The 22,934-nt window shown below is 24.3% G+C and overlaps 1 protein-coding gene and 3 long non-coding RNA genes across 4 annotated transcripts; 3 read left to right on the top strand and 1 right to left on the bottom strand.

Annotated features, from left to right (window-relative positions):
* Nucleotides 1-3,206: 3,206 nt before the first annotated feature.
* LOC135141157 (uncharacterized) lies at nt 3,207-3,827 on the top strand. The gene is made up of 4 exons (XR_010282344.1): nt 3,207-3,280; nt 3,358-3,546; nt 3,610-3,701; nt 3,756-3,827. It is a non-coding gene; the product is annotated as an uncharacterized LOC135141157 (long non-coding RNA).
* Nucleotides 3,828-6,491: 2,664 nt separating this feature from the next.
* On the top strand, nt 6,492-7,618 carry LOC135141181 (uncharacterized). Its single transcript, XR_010282357.1, has 4 exons — nt 6,492-6,557; nt 7,032-7,125; nt 7,186-7,390; nt 7,455-7,618. It is a non-coding gene; the product is annotated as an uncharacterized LOC135141181 (long non-coding RNA).
* Nucleotides 7,619-9,392: 1,774 nt separating this feature from the next.
* LOC135141164 (uncharacterized) lies at nt 9,393-10,462 on the bottom strand. The gene is made up of 3 exons (XR_010282348.1): nt 10,390-10,462; nt 9,772-9,819; nt 9,393-9,459 (listed from the first exon to the last, which is right to left on the bottom strand). It is a non-coding gene; the product is annotated as an uncharacterized LOC135141164 (long non-coding RNA).
* A 3,592-nt stretch (nt 10,463-14,054) lies between these two features.
* On the top strand, nt 14,055-21,991 carry LOC135141175 (phosphatidate cytidylyltransferase 1-like). The gene is made up of 6 exons (XM_064072020.1): nt 14,055-14,083; nt 19,450-19,615; nt 19,731-19,874; nt 20,070-20,195; nt 20,507-20,597; nt 21,867-21,991. Exons 1-6 carry the CDS (start codon nt 14,055-14,057, stop codon nt 21,989-21,991), a joined length of 681 nt encoding a protein of 226 aa, XP_063928090.1.
* Nucleotides 21,992-22,934: the final 943 nt, after the last annotated feature.

Below are 22,934 nucleotides of genomic sequence, written 5' to 3'. Positions count from 1 at the left end.
AAATAATTATAGTAATAAAAAATACGTGCCAATTCAGTTAAGTCTCTTTGCTGGCCAAACCAGCGTTTGAACTTTTTAAAACCTTTTAAATACAATTTAAAGAGATTATTATTTCCATAATAATCTAAAAAATATACTTTTAGCTCTTTCAAGGGGATCAGAAGAAACTAATTTTTTCCCAAATTGCATATGTCTTCTATTTTCTTCTCTATCCTCTTTAAACTCAACTTCTCCTTTTCTTTCTTGATCTTAAAAAACATAAATTTAAACTTATATACCTTCTTTTAGTGTTTAAACCTTCCAGTATAAATTGTTGTTTGCAACTTTTTACAGGCTTAATTAAAGGTCTTTTGACTCTACAATTATTTCCTCTAAACTTTCTCTTTGCTTTTGTCCGTTTCATTTTTGGAAATGTGTTATACAAAAAATAAACACTTTATATAAAAGAGAAGCTAATGACTACTGTAAAAGTAAAAAGGTAATAAATTGCTGCATGTGATGGGGTTTACAAGCTCCAATTCTTTTTTTGCTTTCTCTACACCTTTGTGCAGCGCTGTTATTTCAATTTATCGTGCTCAGTGGATGTACTGTGTTTTTATGAAGAGACAGTATATATTATAAATTATTTATATAAAATCTGAAAAGTTTACTTATTGACTTTTAGGTGTATTTTTTATAATTGTTAGACCTATAGTGCACCTTAGTCCTGTAAAGATTTGGGTGTAAAAAAATTTTTTTTCTAAGTAATGTAGTAGGTTTCTTAACATAAAAAATCCATTTTCAACTTTTTTTTTGCATAAGCTTTTAAGTAAATATGCTTCGTAAGCTAATTATACTTTTAAGTTGTACTCTTCATTTTGTTTAATACTTAGCAATTTAATATAGAGGTACAGATTAAATATAATGATGAAATATCGATTATTGTAACTATTACTGTGATTTCCTGTTTTTTACAAATTATATTTAATAATTTCTCCTAATTTATGTAATAATGTATTTTTAACGTTTCTTATATTTATTGGGATAAAAAAAATTTATTAGGCGATACAGAATGTGCAATAGTTTTAAAATAGGAAAGCATAGCGGTTTTTCTATTATAAATTATATCGTTAATAGTTAAAGTTCGGAAAGAGGCTTATGTTTTCAATTTATAATTGCTTATAAGATAGCTTAATGGTTAAAGTCAACCGCACCTACTAGACTTAAAAAATATATATATAAAGGGATATATAAGGTAATTTACTTAGTAAATCCGTTAATTATATAGTATATTTAAGTGAATTATCATATAAGATGCTCAAATATAAATCTTTACTGTGATTTTATATTATAAAAAATTTAAGCAAAATTTTTTGCTTCACCCTTTGACGGCGCTTCTGCTCCCGTATCGATATATTTTTTGTGCTTGTTGCATAGAATTAAGGAATTTTTAAAAATTGTAACACTCACAAAATGTGAAACCCTCTTTTGTACACACATCCCAAATGTTTTACATAAACGAAGAAAGAACATCAAGTTATAATTGTGACTTGTTAAAAATATAACTAGTAAAATAAGTCAGTATATAATTTATTGATATATAAATATACGCTATGCTTTTAAATATGTAAACTGAGGCATACTAAATAGTTACTTTGGCGTTAGCAGGTTAAAATAACAAAATTATTTGTTATTTATTTTTATTAGATTTGAACTATCTGTAACAAAAGGTGTGAAGTACAATCTAATATTATATACATTAAAAACTAATATTAGGATGCTAAGTCAATGCTTTAAGGAAGCGGCCACAAAATGTGTTTTGAGTCATATATAATAAACATGAGTAGCTAATAGAATATTAGGATGTTTGCTGTATTCTTTATATTGTTTACTCACAATTATATAAAACAAAGCCTTTGTTGTCTCCAGTTGACAGTCGCGATGTAACTGAGTATAACGTATAAGCCACATAGCATCCGGGATCATTCTGAGTAGTTTGCTTTGAAAAACTACAAGCCCATTTGTATGACACTTAAAGTGGGAACACCAAACAGAAGTATACACCAAGACTGGACAAAGTTTAATTTTATATAAAAGCGGTTTATTTATAAGGTGAAGTTTTCTGCACCTACATGTTAACGGGGATAAAACATTCTTGGCACGTTTATCCCCTTTATCATGACATACTCAACATTCAAGTTAGTAATCTGTGGCAACTCCCTATTTTTTAACATAAGCTCCACAAAATAGCACTTCAAAAGCTATGTAAGGCTTAATGGCTTAAAATTATTTTTCTTTTACATGTAATTACTACTGCCTAATTTTAGTAGCGTAAATTATATTACATGCAGCACACCAAGATTCCAAAGTGAGCAGTATAAGTTGTAAATGTTTTTTTAACAAAAGTCGTCGGTTTAGAGCTGCATAATATAGTTGTGTCGTCCTCACATTGGGCTATTAGTACGGTATTTGATTAGAGTATACCTGCTACAAAAATCGCTAATAGAATTTGGAATAAAAGCGATCATCGTGGGACTCCAATTTTTGAATCTTCTACAATCGAATTATTAGTTCCTATGCGAACTGTAAATTTTCTCTTGATAAAAAATTTAGAATTACTTGGACTATGGACATAGGAAAGTGAAACTTGGCAATCCTATCTACAAGACCATTATATGAAACTCTATCGAAGGCTTTCTCCACACCTAAGAATATTATGGCTGTATTTTTTCGTTCGTTAAAGGACTTAGTAATACATTTTGAAAGTCTTAGGGTTTGTTAACTGGTAAAGTGCTTTTTCCGAAAACCAAACTAAAATTCTTTTTTAACCCGCAAGTAATGCATCCGCAACTTTACCTATGCGGGATAGTAACTTATGGGTCGACATCCCTGGAAAAGTATCCTAATTTCTTTAAGTTAGATATTAATTACTTCCAATTTTTATCAATTTGGAAGAAAGGATATAGTCAACGTCGAGATGAAAAGCCGTTTGTGAATGCAATAGACTTACTAGTAACACGTGGGGCGCCGGTTAAATTTACCATCGTCCTATTCCGGAGTGGGCTAATTATTTGTAAACCCTTCCAGACTGATTAAACAGTAAGCGTCCAAATTAGAGTTTAGGGTACCGCAGTCAAGATCTATCTTCGTGAATTGCTTTTGTCTTCAAAAAGTTCTCAGAAAAAGAGGGTAAGAGTTTAGCAGGCACGGTATGTGCAGCGTCATTATAATAATTGGATGATAAGCCTTATATGCCGGCATGGATTTAGGGGCCTTATAAAAATTCACTAGTCCGCGGAATGTAATTTTACATTTCTTCTTAAAAATTGTAATTAGGTTTAATTAGTGCTTTCTTTAATAATTAACTAATTTTGTTAGACTTTTTTAACCTCTTCAAAGCCTATTTCCAGACACCCGTCTCCTTTAAATCAAACGTTTAAAAGCGGTGAGCATTATTATATTAAAGGAATGGAGGACTTAGTAGTTGAGGCAGATTCATAACTCTTTAAATAATTGCTTCTAGATGAGAAACTGACCCATAAGTGACCCTGCTCCGAGGGCGGAAAAGTATGTTCACAAAGCTATTATCCCTTGTTGTTTGTTAAAGTAGTCAATGAAATATTATGATAGTATTTGTGTCTTCAAAGAAAAGAGTGCCTTCCAGTTCAAAAAGATGCAACCTACAATGGAGGACAGTTTGTGAATAAAAGTAACCCTTAGAGGTAAGTACACACTTTTAGGTACTACAATATCTGATACAACAGTGTTATTTTTAGCTCGGGACTCGGGGACCACGAAACAGCGCTTTTTTCTTGTAGTTTGATGCCTACTGCAAAAGCTTTAAAATTCTAAAGGTTATTACTTTGCTGAATGTCTTCCTTAACAATATTTACAACTCAACTTTACTTCGTAGTCATGCGGTCGCCACTATAAGTAGTGTAATTTGGATATTAAGTTTTAGTTACCTTTTTTTAAGTTTTTGATAAAACTTATTTAATAAAGAGTAAAGAATAACAAGTTTAAGTAATTCTCATTTTTTTATGTTTCTTAATCCGTCTGCAATCCGAAATTCTATTTTTTTAACGATATTCTAGTTATCTAATAAATCCCCTATTGACTTTAAATTTAATTACTGATAGTACATTTAACAAAACTACCACATGGTTTAATATAGGTTTACCTAGACTAGACGTTAAAAGCTTAATATTTTGCGGGCATAGATCAATTTCTGTAATTTCCTTACTTTCAATTTTCCTTAATTTTTTTAAGAGGTGTATTCTTGGGGTAGAAAATGGATCCCTTGTAATTAGTAATGTGTTCACCCTTCCAGTCTGCACATCTTGGCCTCTCTTCTCTTACTTTCGGTCAAAACTTCGTGGCATTATCTTCACCGCATGCAGCACTTTTGCAGCTAAAGGAGTATAATTTTTCGCATTCCCGAATATATGTCATCGAAGACATTTGCCCCTACCGCTCTTCTTCAATGTTCCACAAGGACTGTGATGTAGTCTACATTTATGTCTATATACTTTTCTCAGCCTGAGGTAGTTTAACAAGTCCCAAGGGGACTGGAGTTCTGGTTTTGTCCTAGCGTCGCACTCTGATGACTGAAAAAGGATGGCTTTGAGCTCTTGCTTAATATATTCTTCCTTTCTCTTAATAAAGACACTACTTAAGGCCATCTTTAAACTTTGTTAGAAGGTAATGGGAAGTATAATAGTCATGCTCATTGATCAAGAGGGCTGTAAATTTTATGATTTCATTTTCGAAATACGTTAGCTATAAGTTCTAAGAATAAAAACTCACAAGCTCTCTATTAAAAAATAGGGGGGGAAGGGGGGGGTGGCGTCGGGGACCTTATTATTATTAATACTACTACCATGATTGCTACTTTTGTTATTATCACTGTCTTCGTTATCATTATAGTTAGTTTTTTTACTACTACAAAGAACTAATATTATTATCTGCTTTATTTTTCTTAATTTTGGTAAATAAAATTTTAAAGTCACCACAGGGATAGTTTGCGCTGTCAATAGGTTCAATAAAAGTTCCTTGGTCTGTATTCAGAGTGGAAAAAATATATTTTTGGTGGAAAGTTCTATAGCTAATGCTTGACTTTTCGTTTCTAGGGGTCTTGGCCTGTAGAAAGTTCTCTTATTTCTTGGGCCCGCAAGGAGTTTATTGCGAAATCTAAATTTATTTGCAGATCTTTAAAGGCATTTAGTAAATTAAGCTACCATTTCCTGTGAGCAATCTTTCTCCGTCACTACTTACAATAATAAAGAAGTTAAATAATTATAGCAAATCCGTAGTAAAAAGTTGAAGTGCACAAACCACCACAAAAAATTAGGTAGAATAAAATTTTTTTTTCTAAATTCTTTCCTTAAGAGCCGGTAAAATTTAAAATTAATGATTTCAAAATCTCAGCAACTTAGTAATAATGCTAGGGATTATCATTAAAATAATAATTATTATAATCATGTTATTGCACAACCTACATAACAATCATTAAGCGGAAAAAAGTCCTACTATGTACCTTTAAATGACAAGCTCAATACCCGAAATAACCTTTCATATTCGGGTTTTTAAAAGAATTGATAAAAAAAATTATAACTATTAGATGCACACTAAAGTAAACTTCGCTCTAACTTTATTTTTTGGTTGTTCTCTATTACACAAGTACGCTAAAAGTTAAGGAGACAAAGTTTACTTTTGGGGGGAATGGCCTCTTAACATGATAAATGCTCGTTCCCCTTAATGCTTTTCGGCATGGATGGAAGAATTTAAACATTTACATGATTTTTGTACTCCTTGGAGATACAGGACTTAATGGTTTTGGGAGCGATTAAGGCTTTTCACTTACACTTTTTATAGCACTAGCCAATAAAAGTAAAGTTTTAGTGTTTAATTTATTTTAGTTAATATCGATATTTACAACAAAGATATGAATTTTAGTTATAGCTTTTTTATTAAGTTATTTATTGAAGGACAATTTCCCCACACCTTCTATGAAAGATTTTGTCTTTGAATTGCAAAAGTACTTCCACGATGTTCATCAAAGCGTTGACCCTGGAGGCACTAGCTATACTGACAATACGATGTACTGAGCTTTTAAAGGTTTTTATTATTTTTTGTTTCGAGCTTTTTAGTAGCTCTACGTTTGAAGTCGTGGAATGGTTTAGAAATCAAGGTAAAAATGGTGGCGGGACAAGATATCAATTTGAAAACTCGGAGGTTTTTAACAGAGCAACGATCAATGCTTCCTATGTTTACTTTGATAATCCCACCTCATCGTCAGTTTCTTCTGCCACAGCGCCCTCAGCAATTATACATCCAGCGTGATTCTTTGAATAAAACCTTAAAAAATTTTTCTTATACTCCTGCTCAGCAATCCATTTATGTCATCTCTTCATTTTCACATAAGCTTTTTTAGTCCCAAAAATAAACTTGGTAAGTTTATTTTATACTTTATTTGTTATACATAATAGTTTGTTTTTACATTTAAAGGGTATTAGAGATTGATAGCAGATATAAATCCCTCCATTCCTTTTGAAGAAGATAAAAACTTATTTTTAAAGGTACTTATTAAATTTTGGTAGTTATTTTAAGAACTTAAAACTTATTTTAAAGTATGTTTTAGCGAAAACATAAGTTGAATTGCACTTTTATTCCTTTCTTTTCCTACCTGTCCTAGCAAAGGAAAAGGCTTTATATTAGTTGTGAGCGGGTATCTTTTGGGTTACCTGGTTAAAACCTTGCTCATCTCTGAGTTAAACACTGCTTTATAACAGCTATGGTGTAGAATCCGTGCTTTTTTTACTATTTGTAAATTTATCATAAAATCTATTTAGAGCACTAATATCTTTTAGATGACATATTTTTTTATTTAGTTGTTATTTATCGTATATATTAATTAGTTTGGTTATTATTATTATTAATTATTTTTTCCTTAGATAATTTAACCTATTTAGTATATTTGTTTATATGTATATGGAAATTAGTTTACAATATTCTTTGGGGTTAAAGTCGCTTATTTGCTATTTTAACTTCAGATTTTGAAAGCCGTGATTCGTTGCAAGCTTCTTTCTGTGGCTCTCGAATATGGTGATAAATACTTTTTTATACCAGCGTTGAACCGCCGGCGTGGTACCTGCCGCCTTTTTATAGCATCCTTAGATGATGACCTTTTGTTACCAAAACTGTCAGGAACTTGCGAATAATTTAGCAAAAGAAGTCATATCTTTATACGCGCAAATCGCTCGGAGCCGGCTCTGTAAATTTCCTTTGGCTAGTGTAACTGTTGATGCTTGGGAGTGTCAGCTTTACTACCACACTCTTTACGCAGTGCAAGTGATAACACTTGACAGAGGCACCACTCACGGTCTTCTCTCTCACTCTGATAATGACGTCGGTTAGCTAGTTTTGTTTCCCTCCACTATCTTGTTTTCGAGTTTTTGTTGTTCTCCTCTGCTTAGGTACACTTGACTCGCTTCCGCTCCATATAGATTTAGCACTTTTAAAAAAATGGGCCGTAGCTTTAAAGAATAGTCGAGGAATCCTACTGGAAAGAGTGTTGCATATCCTTCTCCAATCTTGCCCGGCAGCGAGTATTTTGAGAGGTAAATATAAAGAGGGTGCTTATCCGGATTTTTTAGAGGAATGTCCTATGCCAGATAATAAAAGGCTTCTAGAAAGTTCTCCTAATAAAAATTATACAAACTTTGCTTAAACGCCAATCAAGTTTCTAAAAAAGCTTTCACTAGTAGTTTTAAATTATTTTTCATTAAATTAATGAATAAAAACAAACTTTTTTCTTGTAAGCGCAAAAACAATTTACTTATAGCTTCCTGCATTGCAGCTCAGAAAATAATAACATTTAAATAAACATCTAAAGCAAAACCCAAAGTTTCTTTCGAACTTATTTAATGACATCCACACATCCTCAATTACTAAGATTCACAAAAACGTTATAATAAATTTACTCTACACCTTTAAAGATTCTATGAAATTGTAAAAAAAGATTACTTATTCCGTAAAATTGCAGGACAATACTTTAAGTAAGCGCTTACGGATTTTAAGAATAATCAAAAATGTTAAACCTCCGTCAAGTTTTATAAAATTTTCTATCACATCTATAAAATAAATGCTTTTCTGAGAAAAAAAATTTCAGTTTTATACATAATTTATTTTTTCAGTGTTGTTATTTAAATATAAATAACCCATTTTATCTTTAAATAAACCAAAAAGGCTTAATATTAGTTAACAATTTACACAAGCAGAGCAAACTTGCAGGCTGTAAATAAGCAATAGAAAGATCACTCCGAAACTCATAACGAACTTCATAACTTTTTTTTATTAAAGTCGTGAATGGCTCGATTTTTTAGTGTGTCACGAATGTTGCAAGAGTCTCGCAAGAATTCTTATAAAGCAACAAACTGTTAACCTCAATTAAAAAAATCATTAAATTATAACCAAGTTATTCGGAAAACTATTTTTATTAGAGTTAGCAAGGTCAACTGAACACCATGGAGGCAAGACCTGCATAATGAGTTATGTAACCTAAAACTTAAGTTCTGCTTCCGGGGCCATTGGTACAACTTTGTACCTAAACGCATGGTTGTAACAGTGGCAATGACATTCTCACTTTCGGATCGTCTTAATAGGCCATTCGGATAAAATATGTAGTTGTATAGTCATTAGGTACTAGTACTATACATATTAACGCGACGATCCCGTTCCACTAATAAATTAAAAATAATTTAAATTAATAATTAAGACAATATTTTTATTAATTAAAGTCGATTCTCGCAAAAAATTAATTTTTTTTATAGTATAAAATATGAATATTTTCACAGAACTGGCAAAGATTGCTAAAATCCTTTAATATTATTGAAAGTCGCTCATCCATAAATGGAGTTTTCAAAATCACCTGAAGGTAACCGAAAACAAAAGCATCAAGTTCGGTGGGTCTGAATTAAAAAAATTACAGTTAAAAAAGGTAAAAATCTCAAAGAGTTATTATAAAATTAGCAACACGAAATACTATATATGAAGTTGTAAAAATTTTAATAAATTAATTATATATAAGGGAAATTATTTTAACTAAAAAAACTAAAAGTAAATTAAATTTTAAAAATTAAAAAAAATTTCTAAAGATGGAATTTATAAAATGCATTTCTTCATGAAATATACAAGAGAATTCCAAAAAAAAGTTAAATTAATTTTAATTAAAAAAATATATCTTTGATTAAAATAAAAAATAAAAATCCAAACCATAAAATTATTGTAATAATAAAAAAGATTAAATCTTTAAAAAAGTAAAATTTGATTTTACAATTAATATTAAATACGAAGACTTTTTTATAAAAATAAATTCGAAATATAAAAAATTTATAAATCCAACTGATCGCCGAAGAAAAACTTCTTTTCGGCTAAAAAAGAAGATAACGTTTGAAAGGCCTCAACAACTTCTCTTAAAAACTATATATTATTATTAAAAAAATATGTAAAAAAAAAATAAAAAATTTTAAAAAATACAATTATAGATATAATAAAATTTATACTAATTATATATACAAATAATTAATAATTAGCATGACAATGACAATAATAACAATTAAATATATTATTAATCTTGAAATATAAATAAATTAATAATAACTAAAATAATAAATATAAAATATAAAATAATAATAAGCATTACTAAAACAATAATAACAATTAAAAAAATTATAAATATAAAAAAATTAGTAATAATTATAATATAAATAAAATAAAATAATAATAATTTACATCGCCTTCGCCGTATCCACTAAACCGACCGTCTAAAAATTCAAGAACCTTAAAAAAAATTATTAGAAAATGATGAACGTTTTAATATTAAATAAAATGATAATAATAAATAAAATACGAAAAAAAGAGGTGAAACAATTAACCAAAATGATAAATTTTTAAAAGAAAGTAAAGTAGAAATTAACGAACATAACCTGATAAAGAAACAAAACTCTAAGTTTTAGTTAATATAAATAATATAATAATAGCAAAATAAATATATATTATAATAAAAAATAATAATTAAACTATATATTATATGCAAATACAAAAAATACAAAAATATATAATTTAAAAAAATAATATCATATAAAAATATAAATTAAAAATTAATTTTAAATTTTTTTTTTCTAAACCTAATGGAGAACTATTCGAAAAATATAAAACGTCGAAAAATTGAAAGAAAATTCTAAAATTTTTAAATCTTGAAAAATAATAATAGAAATAATATAAAAAAAATATAAGTTAAAAGAATTATTTTAAAAAAACTTTTCTTACAAATTTTAAAATGAAAATTTATATTCAATTAATTAGCAAATTTCAAAATATTTATAAATACTAAATTGATTTAAAAAATACTCTTTTTTTAATTTTATATGGAAGCCAATAATTTAAAGGAAAAACATAAAATTTGGAGTAGAGAGGCCACGTAATCTTTCGGTAATTGATCTCATTTTTCCACGCGTAGTAAAGCTAAAATTTATAATATTTTTATATATATTTTAATAAAAATATATATAAAAGAAACTTTACAGAATCCAAATTTAAATTAATAAAATTCGGTAGAAATTGTAAATTAAAATTGTGTATAAAAAATTAACGTAAAATATACTAAAACTTTTATTAAACAAAAAAAAGTATAAAGTTACCATCACAATAAAAATTTTGTTCAAAATTAAATTCTTGAAAACCCGATAAATAATTTCTTCTTTAGAAGCTAAAGATCGAAGTGTACCAAACTATACAAAAAAATTAAATAAATATAAATTATTTATTTACTTACAAAAGAGTAAGAAGTAAAAAGAAAAACGGAATTATAAAAATAACTAAAACTACCAAAAATAATCACAAAAGAATTTAAAACTTTTAAAGAAAAATTAATATTAATATTTTAAAGTAGAACAATTAAACAATATTAAGTGGTTTATAAATTATTAAGATAAAAGTTTTTATAAGTAGAGTTAAAAAAACTTAATTAGCAGCAATCAAAAATAATAATATTCCTATAAAAAACTGATTTTTTTAATTTTCTTTATAAAAGACTGAAAGTTAATTAAAAAAGTTAAAATAAATTAAAATAAAAATAATCTCTTATAAAAATTAGTTTTAAAGTATATTTTAGTTGGTTTCTGTAAAATAAAAAAAAATTTATATAACAACCGATTTACACAAATTAATAATTTCTTCATCTCTAGAAAAAAGAGTGTTTCCTTTTCTTAAAAAGGGCAACCTTTCTAATGAAAACACAAGTAAAAAGCAAATTCAAAAATACTTATTATAATGTAAAAAATAAAAAAAATTAAAAAAATATAATTATAAAGTAAATTAAATCATTTAATGAAGGTAATAAAAAAAAAGCTGCAAAATTAATGAGTAAATCCTAACTCACAAGATTTAAAAATAAAAAAAAAGATACTTCACGCAATCAAAAAGGTATATATATTTAAATTATAACTATAAAATATAAATTTTTAAAAAAATTACAAAAATAAATGTTTTAATGAATAAATTATAATAATGAGAAAAGTCTGCTCTCACATTATAAAAATTATTAATTTAATATTGGAAAGAAGTATCAATCCTTGCACGTTTCTCGAAGTGCAGAGATTTTCTTATTTTTTTTCCAAAAAAAATATTAATAAAATAAACCCTAAAAATTTAATTTACTAAGTAAAAATTTTCACACCAATAAAGAAATATACATAAAGCTAACTAGATGGAGAAACGGCCGGATTGTTACAATTTAATAAGGAAAATTCAAGTTTAGAAAACTTCATTAACGTCTTTCATGGTAAGAAGTAAAATTAAAATATAGTTAAAAAAACGAAAATAGGCAAAATAAATTTTATATTAAGCAATATACCAAAAAAGTTAAGCAATTCGCATCAAAAGATGGTAAATCCCACTCTGTAGTAATTTATAAAGGAAGAAATCGACTTACAAAGAAATTAAAAAAACCTGGCTGCCATTGATAAAAAACCAAACAAGAATCTTCCATGAAAATAAATATATACAGTAAACCAAAACTTTATATTCCGCTTTTTACAAAAACAAAATTTTAATAAGCCAAGCTAAAAAACTATTCTAAACAGTTTTCTCAACTTTTCTCAACTGTTTTCTACTGTTGCCATGAGGGGCCCCCCAAAATGAAATATTCAGTTTTTTACATGTTTGGTAATATATTAAGCGAAGGCCAGAAAAATATAATAAAAAAAATTTTTATTTAAATTGGTTGAAGCTATAATGAATGAAGTAATATTCTTTCTACCAGAAAACTTTACAAAAGTATGGATACTTTCGTAGTTCAAAAAAATAAAACTGAAACACGAAAAATATAATTTATATATTTCTCTTTTGTATTCGAGTCAAACTGTTTACTGGAAAAAATATTAATAATAAATTTTAAAGGTTTTTTAGCCTAAAATTATAAATTATGACTTTTTCTATAGTTTGAAAAAAAAAACTTTTGCATTGCTTGTACAAAGGTATCCCGCAATCTGTTACACTTAAAATTAATTAACGAAACAGTTCTTATTATGAATAAGTTAATTATTTATGTTTATACTCATAATATCTGTCTTTTTATTTTGCCACTTATATCTTTCTATTTTTATGGTAAAAGATTTTAACGATTATCTTATATTTTCTGGAGTTTAGTTTTAAAGTACGTTAACTTTATTTACACTTTTTATTTTGTGAATACTATATTTTTAATTGTTTGCACAGTAAAGTCAAGTATTATATATATTCTGTTTTGGTAATTTCTGGTAATTCAAAGCTTCAAATTAACTTTTGTCTACTTTTTTTTACTTTATTAATATCAACCTTTTTTACTTCTCTGAGTACTATATTTTTGTAGTTTTATGAGAATAATATTTGACTTAAAACTTTAAAAATTTATATTTTCGTAAATGTGTAATTTTTATTTGTTGAATAAAGTAGAACAGAGTTTGTAACTCTTTAAGCCCAGTTAGACAGAATGTAACTTTTTAAAACTGTTTTGCAAATATTTTTAAACTTTTTTTTTAATAGTATACTTAACATTAACTTTTTCATTTTAATCTCCATATTTTACAATCTTCAAAAACGAAACAGTTAACATAGCCATTGAGCGACAATAAAGTCATCTATAACATAGAATACACAAGCTCAGAACGAGAATCCTTGAAGACCGATTTATTATCCGCAGCTTATTGTGTATTTATACCTTAAAGTTAAAATAAATAACTTTTATATTCGACATTATTAAATTCTGTTATTTTTTTTGCAGAATTTATCGATCCCTATTTAAAGTTTTAACTAAAAGTAGTTTTAAATTTGCGTTAATTAAGCGAGTTTTACTAATGAAGACCTTTTAAGGAGGTAAAAAATTTACTATGCACTCATATGAAAGCTTTATTTCCCTAAAGCTAATTAATTTATTAGATCTTTTAGTTTTTTTCAATTATTTAGTGGATTAAGAAGAAAAAAGAATTTTGTTAAACTTTATGTTTAAGAAAAATATGTTATATACGCCGTAATTGTATATAAAATAAAATTTTGTTTTTTAATTAAGTTTATGAAGCTCTAACGATTCTAATACTCTTGTAATAAAACTGTTATTTTGCAATAATCTTTAGCTTATACATATATGATTGATATTTAGATTTAAATTTGCAGGCCGTAGTTAGTCTACTAGTAATTCGTACCTTAATTAATATAAATATAATATCTTAATAATTCAAATTCTAAGGCTTTTATTTCTTTTAGTTTCAATTTACACTTCTGCAAAGAACATTTAATATAATTAAACTATACATGTTCATAAAAAGGGCAAGGTTTAAAAAGTAGCTCGTTTTCCATTCTGCGCTATCCCTCATCTCCGCAGCTTTTTGTATTAACAATTTTACCTTATTTTAGTATTATCCAAATAGAAAATATATTCTATCTTTTTAGTTTTCTCTTTATAATGAGGTCCCGCAAAAAACCTACTTCTCCTCCTTCTTCCAAAGAAAAAAATGTAGAGATTAACGGAAAAAAGGAGCATGAGAAGAACGTACGCTCTATACTTTTCGTAAGTTTCGGATTTTAATGTTTATAATATAAGTTAAATCGTTTTTTAAATAGAGGTCCAAAAACTTAATTCATCTACAAAGAAGGGAGAGTAGATGGTATCAGTCCCCTTTATTGTAAACTTTTCAATAATAAAATCATAATATTTAACTTATTTATACCAGTTATTACTATTTATATATATTAGGCATATCTTTCAACTATTCTTTTTTATAGCGGTCGTGTTCTGTGGGCCTTTGTACACTATACTTCTGGTCATAATAGTGAATACGTTAATAAAGAATAATATTAAATAATCTATATTGCATCTGTTATATATAATTATATTTTCCAATAAACCGCTAATTATTTGCGCAGGTCATCTTTTTACAACTAATTTGTTTTCATGAAATAATAATGATCGCTTTTGATAAAAATAAAGAAACCCGTCCGAAATGGTTTCGTGCGCTTAACTGGTGCTTATCTAACAAATTTAATAATCATAATAGTTACATAAATTAAAAGAAGACAATAATGTTTCTTTTTAGGTATTATATATTTACGTTCAACTATACTTTATTCGGCGAACGTTTGACTTTTGCTATTAAGCAAATTATCTTTAAATCCATTTCCACTAATAAAGGTTTTGTTTTTTTATAATACTGAGTAATAAAAATAGAGTCTTATTATATTTTAAATCTTCCAAAAAGGCGCCTTTTCAAAAATTAATTTATTTATTTTTTAAAGTTATTTTAGTGAAACAAATTTTATAAAAATTCAAACTTTGCAATTTCATTTTTAACTCTTAAAAATTGTGCACATTCTAGAATTTTATTTCTAACACTTATTTTTAAATTTTATTACTGATAAATTCTTATAATCATTATTTAATAATTCAATATTTAAATTTTTACTTAAAAAATATATAAATAAATTTATACAGATAAATTTATATTTAAAGCAAATAAACTATTAATTATAATTAAATTATAAATATACTTATCTATTTTTAAATATTAATAAAGATTGGTAGACCTAATTTTTAATTTAGTAAAATATTATTTTTATTTTTATTGCTGTAGAAAATTTAAATTTCAATTATTAAGATTACTATTAGAAAAAAAATTTAATTTAATTTAACATAATTATTAGCAATTTTCTTTTTTTTTTTTTAATTTTTTACCTAAAAAAGATTTTATTAAATTTTATAAAAAACGTTTTATGGAATTTTTATAGATTTGTTATAATTAATACAATTTTGTATACGTTTAGTTGTATTAAATCTTTTTGATGCGCTGATCGCCAAACACCACTTCATCTCATTCTCGCTTTATACTTTTGGAATCTTATTTTTTGTGCTAACGCTTCAAAGAGGTTTGTGAATTTCTTATTATTCTTTTTAAAAATACTTTAGAATTTGTAATAATTTCACATTTTATATAAAAAAAAATTTTTTTGCTAAAGAACGAGTTAAAATTTTCAATTCAGGAAAGTTATAATTAATACTTATTATTTATATATATTAATATCATTTTATAAAATTTTCTTGAAAAATGCTTATAACTTCAGCTTTTATTTTTTTTGGATAGAATAAATATGATTTAATTTATAACTATAATTGAATTAGAATATTCAAATTTTATTAGTAAGATTACTTTTTTTATATATAAGATGGTATAATAACTATAACTGTTACGTATAAGTAGCTTTAATTTTATATATTCGTATAGTAGATTTCTTCTTCATTAAAGTTTTTAGTGTTCGTAATTATAATAATGGCAATAATACGCGTTAATAATATCATTATACAGTAAATTAACTTCAAAATCTTTAAGTCTTTTAGTAGAAATAATATAAACAATGTATAAATAAAGTTAATTTTTCTTTTCTATTTATTATATTTGTATATTTATATATTTTATTTTATATAAATTTTTTTTAAACGTTGTTTACATATTTTTATGTAATAATAATAAATTTCATATTAATTTCATAAAATTTCTTATAAGATTTTTTTTATTTTTTAAATTGTAGTTACTAATTTACATATTTTTTGTATTTTTTCTTACGTAGTAGTAAAAATTTTTTAGCTTTGTTTATAATGATAATAGTAGTCGGGATTAAACAATAATGGAAATCTTGAAAATATTTATGATAATATAAACTATTCATGAATCACTACTTTTAGAAGTCAGCTTTAACTATTTACATTCGCTAAGTGGATTTTTTAAAATTGGTATTAACGTAGAGCCGCCCTCCCTTTACTTTTTACTTTATATACAAAAATAATATTATAATATTTTTTTATAACTTTTTGTATACTTAAGTAGTTTATTTGCATGAATTTATTTTGGCTTAAAAAAAATTCGATAAATTTTATTGGTTAAAACAAAGTTAACTTTTTTTACAAACCAAATGAGTTATATTTTATGATTTATATTGAACCTTAAAAAATAGTTATAAACTCTTTTGTGTTTTTAAAATTTTTAATTTATTTAAAAAATATATATTTGGAACAGCTTTCATTATTATTATTTTAATAATTAACTCCTGCCGATTATTATATTAAATTAAATTATTAAAAAATATAAATATAAAATAAATTTATAAGAAAGTAAATACATATACGAAAGATACAAAAGAATAAAATTAAAAATAAAAATTAATATAAACTTAATGAAACATGAAATTATTTATTAAAAAATATTAAATCATTAATGTTTTTATATAAAAATATAATTTTATTTTAAAAAATATTTAAAACTTTATAATAAAAATATAAGAAAATATAATGATGATATATATTTAGTAATACTTACAATTCCTGTAAAAAAAAGTATACCCAAAAAGTATAAATAAATATTAGAAGAACGTATTTTTCTTGTATATTTTTTTATATATTGTAAAAAAAAATTTACTACTATACAACCCATCGAAATACTTAAAGTATTGAATTTTATTGGTCCTAATAAGCGTTATAGTAATTTTATACGCTTTTTATTGGACATTATTTTTTTTTTTGCTTAATAAAAAATTACAACAGACTCAATAACGAATTAGAATTGTAATATCTCTAAAAATAGAATTCCACGCTTTTGTTTATATTTTTATTTAATGCTGATTTGCGAAAAAATGAAAGAATTTAAATATTAAAAAAAATTATGAAGCGCATCTTAGAATTTCTTTTATGTTTGTAAAGGCGCATTAAAAAAATTATTTATACAATTTGTATAATTGAAAAAGTTAATTTCATAAAAAACCTTACTTCATAAAAGTTAACAAACTTTTAGTATTTTTATATTCAAATTTAATACTTCCTATAAAAAATTGGAACAAATTATTATTTAAATATAAAATATTTTGTCATTAACTATTTTTACTTATAAGGAAATTTTTTATTTAGAAATTATATACGAAAAGTTTTTTATTTATTTTTAACTCATAAACAATGGTTAACATCTCTAATAGTCATTAAATTGATTATACTTAAAATATTAATTATTGGTCAACTAATAAGTTAATTATCCAATAAACTTTCTTTCTAGGTTCTCAGCTATTATTTTCAACTAATAAAGTATCTTATAAAAGATTTCTAAACGTGGATATTAATATTTATCGTTGAAAAATATTTTTATTAACTTTTATTATAATTCTTTATTGTTAGAAGATAATTTTATGTGCGATATTAAAATAGTCTACTATAAAAAATTTATTTTTAACAATTTTTATTATTTTTCAAACGAATTTTATTGGCCTTTAGGTTTTTTGAAAACGCAATTCCGCCAATTTGGTTGGACCCATGTTGCTTTGTTGATCATTGCTGGCCAATCAACTCTTCTAGTTTCTAATATGTATAACGGGTATTTGGTAGTTCCTTTCTAAATTGAAACTATTTCTTTTTGATATAAAAAAGTAATATAACTTTAGTTTATTTAAATATTTTGTCAGTATTTATATGTGAATAAAAAGAAAAAAAGTATATTTTTATTTTTTCGTTAAAATATAAAATTGAAATAGTAATAATAAAGAAATAACTTAACACTATTTATTTATTTATTTTTCTTACAACACTTTTTAAAAAAAACATTTTAATATTGTTGTACAACTTTTTTATTTATAACACTTTTTATTTGGTAATATAAAACTTTTTTAACTATTTCTTATATATTTATAAGACTTCGTTGTTATTATTATTTTTACTTTGAAGTGTTATATAACTTTAATATTCTTTTATTTACAACTTTTCTGCTATCTTCCAATTTTTTATTATTATATTCAAGTTTTTTTAATAGAAACAAGTTTTTAAATTTGTTTATAATAATGTTTATTACTATTTTATAAACTTTTTTAAAAGTTTATTATTATATTTTAGTTTATATATTGTTTTACAATTTTTTCTATTTCGTTTTTATAAAAGTTTTACTTCTATGATTTATAATTTTTTAAAAGTTTGTTTCTATTGATATGATACTTAAGTTTTTATATTATTATATAAATTATTTATTTATTTTTATATAACTTTTATTACTATTTTTTATATTTTTTTATGTTTCTATTATATCTTAATATAGTTTCTTTCATAAGTTATACAACTATTTAATTGTTTATAGATAAATTTTATTATAATTTTTTATAATTGTTACCATTTTATATATACAAACCTTTTTGTTATATATTTATAATGTTTTTATTATATTAAGATTTTTTTTATATCATTTTATATTTTTTGTTATTTTAATTTGTTGAAAAGATAAGGTAACGATCTTTATTTTTAATTTTAATATTTATAATATATTATTTACTTCTTTATATTTTTTATTTGTTACTATTATAATTATTATTAAAAAGAAAAGTTTATAACTACTGTTTTTATTTATAATACTATTATATTACTTATTTTGTATTTTTTTGTTTTTTGTTATTATTTTTATTAAACGCTTATAATAGTAATTTTTCTTTATTATTCCTATATAAATATATATTATTTATTTATATATTATTTTATAATTATTTATATTTTTCCTTATTTTAATACTTATTAAATATAATAATAAACGTATTTATTACATCACTTTTTTACTATTTTTTAATGAATGCTTAAAATTTATTAATAAAACTCTTTATATAACTTTAACTTTTATTCTTTTATAGATTTTATAATAATTTATTTTTATAAACGACTTCTTAAAATCAGTTGCTCATTTATAACTTTCTCTTCTTTTTTGATAGTTTATTATATAAAATAACATTTAACTTTTTATATTTTGATGTTTATTACTATTATATATATATTACTATTTATTTTTTTTAGTTGAGTTTAGTTTGTAAAATGAAATAATATAAAACATTTATTTTTTTAATAACTTTTATATACCTTAATATATATAGACTTTTCTGGCTTGTCATTTCTGTCATTATTATACGAATAAACAACTGCTCTTCTTACTTTTTCGGTTTTTTCTTCGGAAGAACTTCGCTAATTGAACTTTCCCCAAAAAAAACGCTTGAAGGTTTTGTTGGAGGCCTCATATTTACCCTTCTTGTTACCTTCTTGGTTATTATTATTATTATTATTATTATTATTATTATTATTATTATTATTATTATTATTATTATTATTATTATTATCATTATTATTATTATTATTTTCTTATTATTATATTGTATAGGCTGCTGGGACACTTGCTAAATATGACTACTTTGTTTGTCCCGTAGAAGAAATGAGTTTACTTCCAAATTATGATTTCCATTGTGAAAGACATGATCGTTTCATCCCTTATCGCTTCTCTATCCCGGCCGTTTTTCCTTTTTCGGTAATTTTAGTTCCTGTCGAGAGTTCTGTGACGTGCACTAAATTTTGTTGGAGTTAATTCAGTACATTAACTTTCTTTAAATTTTTTAAATTTACATCATACCAGAAATTTTCTTTTACGTTTTAATTATTATTTATTTAAAAATTTTAAATTGCATTATTATTTAAATTTTAGTGTAATATTTATCCCTTATAGTTGTTAGACCACGTAGATTTATATCCCGTACAACTGGATGCTCTGGTCTTATCGCTGTTCGGTTCCGTCGTAGCTCCTTTTGGCGGATTTTTTGTGAGCGGGTTTAAGCGCGCCTTTAACGTTAAGGTTTATATATTCTCATTTTGATTCATCAACTTTATTAATTTATAATTTTCTTATCAACTCGTTGATATAAATATATATGTTGGTAATGAGGGCAGTTGTTTAGCCCTCAAAACAAACTATTAAGTGTTATAGGCCTGTTGGGCTAACTGAATTTAAAAAATTTTTATGGTTGCTGGTATAGCCTTATAGTCCAAAGAAATTTGTTATAATACCTTCACTAACTTTTAACTTCATCTTCTCATTGCGTTTGTACTTTAGATTTTATCAAGAATGGTGGATCTTTTTAAGTAAATTTTTTTTATTATATTCAGGACTTTGACGATTTGATTCTTGGAAGAGGCGGTTTAGTAGCAAACTTTGACTCCCAACTTCTTCTAGGAACTTTTACTTATGTTTACTATGGTTGGCTTATGTTATATATAAATTTTAAAAATAATTACTGCTTTTTTATATAATAAAGAAAAAAAACGTTTGGGTATATTTTAAAATAAAACAGTAAAAGTAATATTATTAGAAAAGTGGAATATAATGTTGTGCTTCTTCACTTGTAAATAAATATAATTATTTTAATGCTTGCGTTAATAATTATTTTATTATTGTAAAAGTTCTTTTATACCATATATTATTTTAAAGCTTATATATCAGTATTATAGTAATAACAAACATTATTATTAGTATTAAAAAAATAATCACGATTAATAAAAATAATAATGCACCAATAATTAGAGGTTTAAATAATATTGTTATGCGTATCATCAAGAGAAGCCAATAAGAAGCGAAATATATTATTATTTTCCATCAATTTTATTTTTTATTTACTCTTTTACAAGAAAAATTAACTTTTTTATTAAATACAGACCAATTAAATAACACCTATTATTGACTTAAATTTTTATAATAAAGTCAATAGTAAAAAAATAAAACAGGATATTTATAGTACACTAATTAGATTTAATATTTATATATTTGTAATTACTTACTTTTTTATATTTTATTTCGAAAATTATTATTTATATAGGAATAAGTATATATATAAGTATTATTAATACATCTAATAGTAAAATTATTTTAAAAATAAAAATAACTTTGAAGGGAATTATTAGTAATAATAAAAGTGAATATTGGACAACATAATAGTGACTTAAAAATGTTAGCGAGAATCCTGAAACCTCACTAATCATTTCGATGTCGTAGTTGCTAACAACGAAAGATTTATATTAATAAAAATTATAAAATACTAAACATTCCACGACTATTAATATTAATTTACAAGATTCCCGTTAAAAATAAATTAAATAATTAAGAAATCAAACTATCATTTTAAGTAGTAATTAGCTTCAGCATTTGCAAAATTCTTCTAGAATTGTATAAATTTGCAATTTATATAAACTTTTTTAAAAATAGATTAAAGATTGAAACAGTTTTTTACTATTTATATGAATACTCTAAAACAACGAGTTTTTATAAAATTTAAGTAAATTTTTAATAAAAGTATTTAAAAAGTAAATGAAGTTGTTAACTTTATAATAAAAAATTTAAAACGTATAAACAATACAAACTGTTTTAACTAGAACTATTCATTAAATTATTGTCAACTGTTCGATTTTTTTTTGCTACTCTACTGGTTATTTGTTTGCCTTCTTATTGGCTAATTTAATAACATTAAAAAAGGCTCGTTTTTTTCAACAATAGCAAAAGTTATTGCAAACGTGAATTCTCTTGTCCTCAACGATTTGGATGTCGAGCACCAAATAAAGCTTTTAAAAGTAATTGAAAAAAACTTGGAAAATAAATAATATTAAAAAAAAGTCAGATAAGGAAATGAACTTTTAAATCCTTATCTTACAAATCTATTTTTTTTAATTCGCTATAAAAGTTTATAAGATATTAAGAAAAGGTCTATTGCGAGAAAGTAGGACATACAGGATATGTTGGGTATAAATTTAATTAATAATCATTGAAAAAAGATAAATTTTATGTAAATTCCAGGAAATATTAATAGCAGAATAAATATAAACAGTAAAATTTCTGTAGTAATAACAACCATTTAAAAACATAAATAATTTTTAAATTTCTAGTACCCACAGCTACCAGTTTCTGATATAGAAAATTGGCTATAACACTATTTTAATAATAAATATCTATGTAAACCTAATAAAAATTTAGGTAGTTATTAATAACAAAAAGTTAACTCAAATAAAGAAACTTAATTTTTTCAAAAAAGAAGTTTCTTCTGTAAATTTAGGTATTACTAAGATTTTAATTTCTCCTTTAAGGATCACTAATTAGAAAATCTTAATAAGATTAAATTTACAGTAAGCCAGTCACCAGTTTTTACTATATAAAATTGACTAATAAAGTTTTAAGTAATTATTAATAAAAAGAGTTTAAGAAACTTATTCTTTTATTTAAAGAAGACTCTTCTGGTAGATATAAAATATGCAGCCACTTGGGATGAAGTATTATTGCATACATAAAAACTTAAAGAAATAAAGGAAAACAAAGTGAAGGCTTTCACAAACCAAATTTTGTAATCATAGGAAGTTATATAAACACTATCAAAGAAAACTAATTACATGTATATATATGAATATATTAAACCTTTTTTTTTAATCACAACTAAATTTTAAAGAGCATCTATAAACTTTAATATTAAGTTATTTTTATTAATCCTTATTATAGTTAACAGAATTAAAAGATTGATAAAATATTATATAATATTATTAGTAACAATTGTTA

Source organism: Zophobas morio, unplaced genomic scaffold, assembly GCF_036711695.1.
Source record: "Zophobas morio isolate AGI-343-1 ecotype UQ-CSIRO unplaced genomic scaffold, CSIRO_AGI_Zmor_V1 ptg000043l, whole genome shotgun sequence".
Lineage (NCBI taxonomy): Eukaryota > Metazoa > Arthropoda > Insecta > Coleoptera > Tenebrionidae > Zophobas > Zophobas morio.
Note: the sequence above shows the minus strand (reverse complement) of the source record. Positions and strands in the feature narration are given on the sequence as shown.

Bases quoted from the DNA above. Each gene is read 5' to 3' on its own strand.
- LOC135141175 (XM_064072020.1), top strand. From the start codon at position 14,055: ATGAGAAGAACGTACGCTCTATACTTTTC. The intron at 14,084-19,449 runs GTAAGTTTCGGA...TAATATATATAG, and splicing joins ACGTACGCTCTATACTTTTC to ACTTTTCTGGCTTGTCATTT. The intron at 20,598-21,866 runs GTTGGCTTATGT...ACATTAAAAAAG, and splicing joins TTTTACTTATGTTTACTATG to GCTCGTTTTTTTCAACAATA.